The sequence below is a fragment of the Penaeus chinensis genome, chromosome 16 (assembly GCF_019202785.1).
Source record: "Penaeus chinensis breed Huanghai No. 1 chromosome 16, ASM1920278v2, whole genome shotgun sequence".
Classification (NCBI taxonomy): domain Eukaryota; kingdom Metazoa; phylum Arthropoda; class Malacostraca; order Decapoda; family Penaeidae; genus Penaeus; species Penaeus chinensis.
This window is the reverse complement of record NC_061834.1, coordinates 36,810,097-36,819,660: the sequence shown is the minus strand read 5'-3', so window position 1 is coordinate 36,819,660 and position 9,564 is coordinate 36,810,097. Positions and strand designations below refer to the sequence as shown.

The 9,564-nt window shown below is 40.4% G+C and overlaps 1 protein-coding gene across 1 annotated transcript in view; it reads left to right on the top strand.

Annotated features, from left to right (window-relative positions):
- Positions 1–1,308: 1,308 nt before the first annotated feature.
- Positions 1,309–9,564, top strand: part of LOC125033200 (nuclear pore complex protein Nup153-like) — a 21,081-nt gene continuing 12,825 nt past the window's right edge. Inside the window, exons 1-7 of the mRNA XM_047624577.1 lie at positions 1,309–1,519; positions 5,930–6,146; positions 6,684–6,953; positions 7,334–7,570; positions 8,051–8,199; positions 8,956–9,078; positions 9,279–9,536. Coding sequence (XP_047480533.1) covers positions 1,448–1,519; positions 5,930–6,146; positions 6,684–6,953; positions 7,334–7,570; positions 8,051–8,199; positions 8,956–9,078; positions 9,279–9,536 — 1,326 coding nt within the window. The 5' untranslated portion in view covers positions 1,309–1,447. The remainder of the gene's footprint in view (positions 1,520–5,929; positions 6,147–6,683; positions 6,954–7,333; positions 7,571–8,050; positions 8,200–8,955; positions 9,079–9,278; positions 9,537–9,564) is intronic.

The following is a 9,564-nucleotide window of genomic DNA, read 5'->3' as shown; positions in this document are numbered from 1 at the left end:
TTTTACGCTAAGTCCCCCCTACTGTGCTGTGTTTTTGGCTCGCGTCCGCATGCGTGTGTGTGTGTACGCGCCTTGTGTTTTTGAACGTTTTTTTCTGGTGTTTATGAATGGTGGGGGTGGATAGATAGATAGATAGATAGATGGGTGGGTAGTTATATGGGTAGGTAGATAGGTAGGTAGATGGATAGACTAGATAGGTAGATAGATAGATATGTAGATAGATAAATAGATAGATGGGTGTATGTGTTTGGTAAGTGTAGTTGTATGGATGCATGTATGTGCAGGTATTTATGTGTACATAGATATGTACGTGTATGTATATGTGTATATATGTATGCATGGATATATGTATGTAAGTATGTATGCATGTAAGATTTATTTTCATATATATGATTATACAAATATATATATACATATATATATATATATATATTTTTTTTATATACATATTATGCTTTAGAAATTGAAGTTCAAAATATATATAGAATCACTGAGTGACTTCAATGATGAAATTATACTTCTTGTGTGTGTGTATATATATATATTGAAAGATAGATAGATAGATAGATAGATTATCCGGCCAGACTGTTACTATATTCTTTTCGTAAGAGCGAATACTATTCAACAGAAGACGCTAACATTCCATCCCCCCCTTTCAAAAAAGTAATATAATATCAACAATTTTAAATAATACCAAACACCATACATCATCCCAGAGCTTTAAATACGTAAAATACAATAAAAGACACGCCATTGAAGAAGATAATTATATCCACACAGAACAAGACGAGAACAAAACCCGTCAATATCCATCATGAATTTCAAAGTTCGAGCGGCCATAAATAATCACGTGGTCTTGCTACTATACACAGCGCCGTATGAATGAGATAGTTTTCTGCTCTTCTCCGTCGTCATTCTCGGGTATCAGATAGCGTCTTTGTTTGGCTAATGATAGGAATGGCTGAGTGGGTACACCATGTAGGGGAGAATAGAGGTTTGTTTTATATATGACCCGGTATGAGGCAGTACTCCACACCATAAATTAATGAATTATCCTCTCGTGATAAGCTTCTTCCCTCTCTCCTCATCATAAGAAAATATCAAGCATTTCAACCATCACGACCCCACAACCCAACCCAAAAATTAACAAACCTCATAAACCCATTCGGGGGAAAAAAAAATTCAAAAATCCCAAATAAAAAAAAAAAAATCTCCCCCTCGCGCATCCCGCCCTTCACGCGTCTCCCTCGCGCGGTGCATTGTGGGCCTCGGCGAACGGACCAATCAGGAGCGAGCGGCGTCGAATCCACCAATCAGAGGCCAGCGCGCCCGCCGCCATGTTTCTCTCGGTTGCTTAAGGGACTCGGGTTCGTGCGGGACATTATTTTTCGTAGGAAGGTTTTCATGGGGTTTTAGCGAGGGCGGAGTTGCGACGCCCGCGAGCGAAATGGCCTCCGAAGGGCCGCGAAAGTACAGGGAGAGGAGGAGCAGGAGCGACAAGCCTTACGACAGGCCAAGGGTGAGTGTGGTCTCTCGACCGATTGTTTTGCTTCTCCTTCTTCTCTTTCTCCTTCTCTCGTTTATTCCCGCTTCCTCCTCCTTCTCCCCTTCCCTTGCTCCCCGTCGCACCCTTCGCCTTCCCTCGGCCTCCCTCCCTCTCTAGCAGGCGCGAGAGAGGGGAAAAAGATCGGATATTTCCCCTTCGAGGACGAGAAACGTGTGTCTTAAGGTCGACCTCGAGGGGGAGAAAAATTTCCCCTTTTCTCTCCCTCTCTCTCCTCGCGGCTCGCTCTCTCCGCCTCTCGCGTTCCCCCGTTCGGTGCGAAGGAGGGGAACGAAGAGAAGGAAGGGAGAAGAGAGAGAGAAAGAGGAAGATTTAATTTTTATTCTATTCTCTCTTGTTATTACCCTGTTTTAGTTTAATTTGATTTGGTTTTCTTCTTTCTCTCTCACTATTAATTTAGAGGTTGGTGTCCAGGGGTTTTCGTCCCCAGAGCGCGTTCAGGACCTGTTCTGTCGTTTTGGGGAGCGTTATGCGGAATAAAAACAAAAAAAAAACCCTGGCATGTGCATGTGTCTCGTGTGGTGTGGTGGTTCCAGGGGCCGGGGAACGTTTCGTCTGCGCTTTCCCGCTCGCTCTTCTGCGTTGCGTGTGGAGCCTCTGTTTGGTCTGGCGCTGCGTTGCTCGGCACCCTGGGAAGCGTGCCTGGCGTGGCAGAGGACCTCGGAACAGGGCAGAGGAATTCCGGCCAACGTCTGGGCCGCTGAGGCGTGTGGGGAGGACGACCAGGTGGTTGCAGGCGGCCGAGTGTGGTGTCTGCACCTGTCAGTGCTCTGGCAAAGGCCAACACAGCTCCACCATCCCCATCATGGGGAATAAAAACCAGTGAACCTCCCACGGGATTTGTAGTCCTATGGGGTCTTCATCTTGCCCGGATGTTCTGGTGTTTATGATCTTTTGCCAGAGCGCTGGGCTTGCAGAAACGGGTGATTGCCAAGACTGTGCTGCTGTCTTGAGTGTTAGGGCACCTTTGTTTACCAACAAACCATTTATTGCCTTTTGTTGCTGTACTTTTAAGTGAGTGCACAGCTTTGTGGACTAATTCTTAAAGCATTGTTGTACACCAATATTGATAATTCGTTGCAATTTTTCTCGGGGACCCTGGCTTGAAAGTTGTAGATGTGTAATGTCTGAAATTAAAAACCATACTCTTTTATACAAAGGAAAGAGTAGCTTGCACCTTGAAGTCACAGAAGTTGTGTTGTGTGTGTTTCATGTATGAATTAATAAATTTGTTGACTCTGATTTGAAATCTGTTTGCAGACAGAGGTCTGGAAAGGTTTTTTAGCTACAGGCTGCTCAAAAAGCCCATTGTCACCAAAGGAGAAACTTTTTCTTTTTTAATTTTAATTTTTATTTTTATTTTTTTATTTTTTTTTTACATGAAGTGTGACCTATATTTGTGATGGATGTGCACTAAAGAAACAAATTGTTAGTCATTATGAATGTAAAAGTTGAAAAATACAATTTTTGTAGAACCTGTTTGTAATTCTGATAATAGCAGTCACCTGTCAAGATTTGGAAAACAAGTGTGTCCACCTTATCAGTCAGTGCTAGTGTAAAAGGTTACCATGTTTTATATTATGTGATGGAGGATGTGACCCCAAAGAAAAGTTGATAAACAAGGAAAGGTTTGGATCTGAGGTTCACACAGCAGAAATGATGATTGCCTACTGTACAGGAAAGCCTGTTATGGAAGGAGGGAGAGGGGGCAGTAGGCAAAGAGAGAATTCTTTTGTGTTTTCACCAGTTTTATGGTCTCTATCACTATTATTTGGAATCCCCATGAATTACACATACCGATTTGGCTAAAGAACTGCGATCCCCTCTCCTCCCCTTGAAAACACACAGCAAAGTTTAGTGTAGGGGAAACACATCAGTCTTTCTGATTTTTAAATATAAATATTAATTCAGTATTGAACAGAAAAGAATAAAATCTTGCTGATTATTAGCAAGAACTGATATAGGAAGTTATTTCACTTGACCTGCGAGCTTCGACTTTTACCAGTGTCTAATTTTGGTGTGTGTATATTTATCCTGTGCCCTTAAAAGGAAGTGTGAATGGCAGGCAACAATGTAGCATTTGCTTGTGAGAGCTGGGTTGGGTGAGATGTTATCATATCATCAATTAGTTATTTCTACTATTTTCTGTGTTTATTCTATTTTTGTTGGGAAAGGCTTTGGGTAGAAGTATATAGGTTCAGCATTAGAGGTATTTGATTATTGGCCAGCATGAGTTAGATATTGTGAGAAATGGGTTAAGGTGGATGTTCAGTGCCCTTCATCATTTCTTGTCTTGTATTGTTTGCTCTACTTTTTCATCATACTCTTTTTTTAAGTTTATGTAATTTTGTTTCCTTTCCTTTTCTTTGGTCTTTCAGTATAACAGAAAATACATATTTGAGAGGCTATTAGTGTATTCTTTCTGGTAGGGTTTAATGAGTATTTTTTCTTTTAATTGGCCAAAGACATGCTTTCTTCAAACAGATTAAAAAGAAGAATTGCATTTCTCTCTAGGTTTTGTTATAGACAAGACTTCCATTTTCTGGATACATTGTGAAGTCTTATTTGCAAGAAACAACTTTTCATTATTTACTTTTTCAAGGAAGTTAAACACTGTTCTTATACAGTACAGAAATATTTAAATTAAACTTTTCTTTATGTTCATAGTGTTGTGAAAGTGTTGAGGAAAAAATGTATAGATTCTGAAAACTTACCCAAACTGGTGTCACATACTGCTTCCTATCTTTTCCTTTAGTGTCTATCATAACCTAAATCTGAGTGTTATACATCTACAGGCCAAGTACTATTTTTTCTGTGGTCTGTGTTGATAGAAGTCTTTGGATAGATTTGGGCATGGGAAGCAAGCAGGTTTCTGGCAGAGAGCCAGTTGGCAGATTGTTTCTGAGATACAGGTTTTGTGAGTGGAATTAACAGGTGTGTGGTTCTCTTGCACTATGCATCCACATGTGCATGTGTGTGGAAGTGTGAAGGAGTAGACTTGGTGTATTGGCCATCAGTCTGGTGGTAAGAACTGGTGTACGAGATTCATCCTCGGGATTAGGATTCATTCAAGAAATTTTGATAGTCACTGTGGGAAAACTGCTGTATCATATGACACACCACATAGAGGATAAGGATTAGGTTAATAGTCCTTTTCATGGAGGCTAGAGCAGATTGGACCAAAGAAATAGCTTGGGTCACGACCACGGGCTTCTGAATAGCACAGGATTGATTTCATCCATGACTGAATTAAGACTGGTGGTGAATTGTTTATTTGTTATATTGAGGTGTGGTTTATATATGCAGCTATGTAGTGGTTACGTTTTTAATCTGTGCCATTGAGTTTCACCTTTGTTTCATTGTGTGCCCCAGGTAGATCTTGCTGTAATAGTTGAGTAAATTCGGTTTAGGGAGCAATGATTGAATTTTACTTCATATTAAAGATTTTGACATTTTTTATATGGATATTGGAGTAATGTTAGTAACATATATCATTATTTTTACTTTTCAAATATCACTGAAGGTAATTTGTGGAATATTCTTAACCGAGCACTTTTTCTATCAATCTGGTCAATCTTTTCTATATATTTCAAATTAGGTTTACTCTTAACCCAATGTCCGCGGGCTTTTCCGGCAAACATGTATCTCTATATGGGCCACATCTGTAGGGATGCTGCCTGTGGCATCAGCGCTATGCCACCTGCAAACAAGGGGTTAATGCGGCAAGATACAATTTTTTATCTTTAACAGTGGTAACCAGTGTAAGATAATCAGTACTATACATGGAGTATTAACCCCTTCCCAATGGGTCACGTCTATAGGCGTGATAACAAACCGCTTCAAATGTGGCATGCGGCTGTCCGCCACAGCGGCACGCCAAAGCGATCCGAGGCAGTGATTCAGTTTGATGTACCGAACTCACGCACTCAAAGTCAGCCAGAGCATAGTTTTTTTTTTTTTTTTAGTTTTTCTACACCCTTCACCAATGGGTTAATAATTATTGTAGTAATCATCAAATTCTTTATGCATTCTTTGTAATAAAGAAATCATGGAGCAGTCCAAGGAGTTTGAAATCATACACTTGATGCCATGTTTATTGATAGGATTCTAACAAATCTCTTTTCTTCAAATTACCTTGATTTTGAAATGTATAATAAGTAGCCATTCTTTTTAATTAAAAGTAATATTTGTAATGCAGGAGGCTGCACCATAGCATGATAATCTTACTCCATTACCCTACTGGAAAAGAAATAAAATAAAAAATCAGATATTATGAATTTAAGAAAAATAATTAAATAAAAAATATGATTGTCAGGATTGGCACCAAAAAACCTATTAATGTGATACTTTCTTGTTTTTCCACAGGGAATAATCCGTAGAGTAACTGATTCGGTGACAGGTTTGTTCTCATCATCATGGCTTTCGGGATGGTTAGGGACTGAAGATGAGGAAGAAGGCAGTGAACAGCAGGGGAGGATGGCACCACCTAAGACCTCGACAGTCCCTCCTCCTGGCGAGTCCTTTATTTTCTCCCAGCCGGTCACAGCACGGAGGTCTTTCAGGCCAATCTACCCAGAGGAAGGTGGGTGCTGCATGTACACATACTGCAGGGAAAAGTCGTATTTTCTGATTTAGCATTTTTACTGTGCAGGTCATTTTGAGATTTTTACTGGAGCTTATAAAATCTAAAAGCGCAGATAATTCAAGTTCTGTGACATATTCAGAATTTTAGCCATTGTTGTATAAATATAGTTCAAATAATAGGGTTAGCACCTGGTTACTCAACTGTGCTGTCTTTCCACCTAGATGGCCCATGTTCGCATCTAGTTCAGGCCACAAGAATAGTTCCACAGTTGATAGATGTTTCTGTCTATGTGATGAGCAGGGAAAGGGGGTTTGGGTCACCCATTACATTCTTTCTGCTTACCACGGCCTTAACCAGGCTGACCAAAGTCTCATGTTGGTATAGACCTAGTATGCACTGTCGGGTACGCATTGCCCCTTCATTCTCTCACTCGTTAGCAACCTTTAAACCTACAAATATCTGTTTTCTTTTTCAGCTTCATTATTTTAGGCAGATATTTTAGACTCTGGTCTAACATTGTTCTTTCATGTTTAGGTGAGACTGACAGTAATAGCCAGCAGTCCCTGGGTGTCAATGAGGGGGCCAGCACCAGCAGCGGGATACGGATGACCCTGCCAACAGCCACTTCCTCAGGCCTCTCAGCCTCTACCAGCAGATCACTGGGAAGTGAGACACCAAGTCCATCAATCCCAGTAAGAAAGCTGCCTATTATCTCTTCAACTCCAGCACCCATGTTCACAGCTCGCACCAAGAGCCACTTGGAGCCACGTCCGTTGCAGCTCCTAACCAGTTCAACACCCACAGGTGAGGGAATGCCCAGTTTCAAAGGAAAGGAAAAGGCTCTCCAGAGATTGGCTTTTCTTTATGTGCATGTTTTATGAACATTTAGCTGAATGCTTCTGCTACCCACTGACTGTGGATGTTAGAATGACTTTAAATTATACATTAAAAAGCAGCCTAACACTGGTACTTTGTTGGACTAGCCTTTATTGAGCATTTGGAAACCTTTCCCTTTGTAATTTTCTTCATCCAGAAAGATATGACCTACCCAAATTTAGATGTCTTTCAACACCCCAGAGCAGCAGTTTTGCCTGGGAAAGTAATATTAATATTGTCATTGATATTTGACTGTTAATTTTTTTGTTTATTAAAAGTTAAATAGTAAGCATATTATGAACTCTCAGGGGATGATGGCAGTGAAATGAGCGAGTCCTCAATAGATACAGGCGTCGATGCCTCAGTCATTCCCCGACCAGATGAGAGGGACTACCAGCAGGAAATACTCCAGCTGGACGAGGAGTCACTGCAGACACTACGTGATACTCTGACCAAGTCGGCTCCTGCGCCACCAGCTGTCCAGCCTGCTACAGTCCTCCCTTCCTTGGATGAGACTCGGAAGAGACCCCGGGATATGGAACCAGGTAAGGAATGTGGCATTGAAAAGGACATCACACTCCCTACTCCCATTATTTTTCTGCTCATTATTGCTTTACTAAGGTTTCCTTTTGTCATACGAGCCGAGTTGATCATAATGCAGAAGACTTATTTCAGATGTGAGAAGCTTGAATCTTGCATTGTTCATAATGTTTTGAAATTTACAATAAGCATGTATTGTGCATTTAATATCCTGGCCATAAAGTAGAAGGTTCAGATGGCTCAAGGCTTCTAGCTTGCAAATGATATTCATAAAGATTACCTGTAATTTTTGGAAGGAAAGAAATTATATTTTAAAAAATTTGAGATGACTCAATGAAGTAATGTACCCATTATATAGTTTGATAAAAAAAAACACCAGTATTGGTCACACTCCTCACAGTAACAATGTTAATATAAGAAATCATAAGGAAACCATTGACACTGGAAAATCCTGATAGTTCATCATGCAACTCGACCTCCCACAGATCACACAAGTATACGTGCAGAGGGAAGCACTAGCAGCAGGTCCCTCTTTAGTGAAGCAGGGGAGCCAGCCATTGGGACACCTCAACCCTCAGGGTTAGCTAACAAGAGGCCGCGTTTTAATGTTTCTACCTATGGGTCTCCTGTAGTGGTAAGTGTTGTTTTCTAGTAGTTGTGTAAATAAAATGAGAAGAATTTTGATGGAGTATTCTTTAATTTTGAGTCATTGTATTATTTACTTGTGCATTTTTACCTCTATGATGCTTTTGTCTTATATGTACCTAAGCTTATAATTTTTGCATGGCAACTCAGACAATTAAAAGCTGTAGCGCTGCACCTCATCAGGATACAAAGGATGCCTGTATAAATATTACATAAACTTTGTATGCAAGGCTCAAAGCCAATAATTTTGAGATTGGATTGCTAACAAGGAAATGTTTATGGAACTTTAACCCAATGCCACGGGGGGAAATTAACAAAAAATGGGGAAAATGCTGTGCCTATTTTTGCTCTGCTAGTGCTTAGCCAAAAAGTAGACCTTGTGACTGAACCTGATTTGAAATGGCGGGAAAAACGTATTTTTTACTAGTGCAATGAATATCGATGGTGTTATTCTTATTATAAACAATATAATTATTATAATGTTTTTTAACATCAGTAACAGCAAAATAAGATAACGTAAAATATTTTGTAAATCAAAGAAAAGGGTAAATGGGCGAAACAGGCAGTACTTGTGACTGGCTCATTAGTGACTTGGTACAAGTGTAGCCATCTATGTGTAAAAACAATCGAACAAGTATTCACAGTGGGCATAGCACGTCCGTACACGTCATACCCGTCGGCATTGGGTTAATTCTCAGAAAGCAGACTAAAGTATTGAAGTTAATGTAAGTATCTCTCCTTACAGGGTGACAGATCTGTGCTCAGTAATTCTACATTTAAATCTTCGCCTTTTTATCCGGGGAAAACTATGTATGGTGGAGCTTCTGCCTATAGAAGAAATAGATTGCAGTCCAGAATTTCCCATCAGGTAAAAACTGTGGTTTGTTGTGGTTACAGTATTTAGTATTAGATTGTACTGAATATCCCAATCCTCTTTTCCTCTTTATTCCCCTTCCCCATAAAAAAAAATCTGTTCTAACAGCAAAATTAACCTATAACCTATATATGAATAACCTATAAACAATATAATGAAGATAACTTCATCCACTGAACTTGACTTACCCACAGACTGCTCGTGTTCAAGTCAAAAGCAAATCGGCAGAGTCCTCAGATGATGGTGGACTCAGCCAAGCTGCCCGCCGCATCCTGGACAGCCTCGAGCAGATGTCGACACCCATATCGGATGCCAAGCGGATACCCACCCCCACTCCAGGGCAGAGGGGTAGTTTCCTGGATGCAGCACCCACGTATACAGCCTCGTTTTATAAGCACAGGCCGAATTTAAGATCTGCACCTCCAACCTCAAAACTTCTTACTCCAACAAAAGTAAGTAGATATGAATATGTAATGGTTT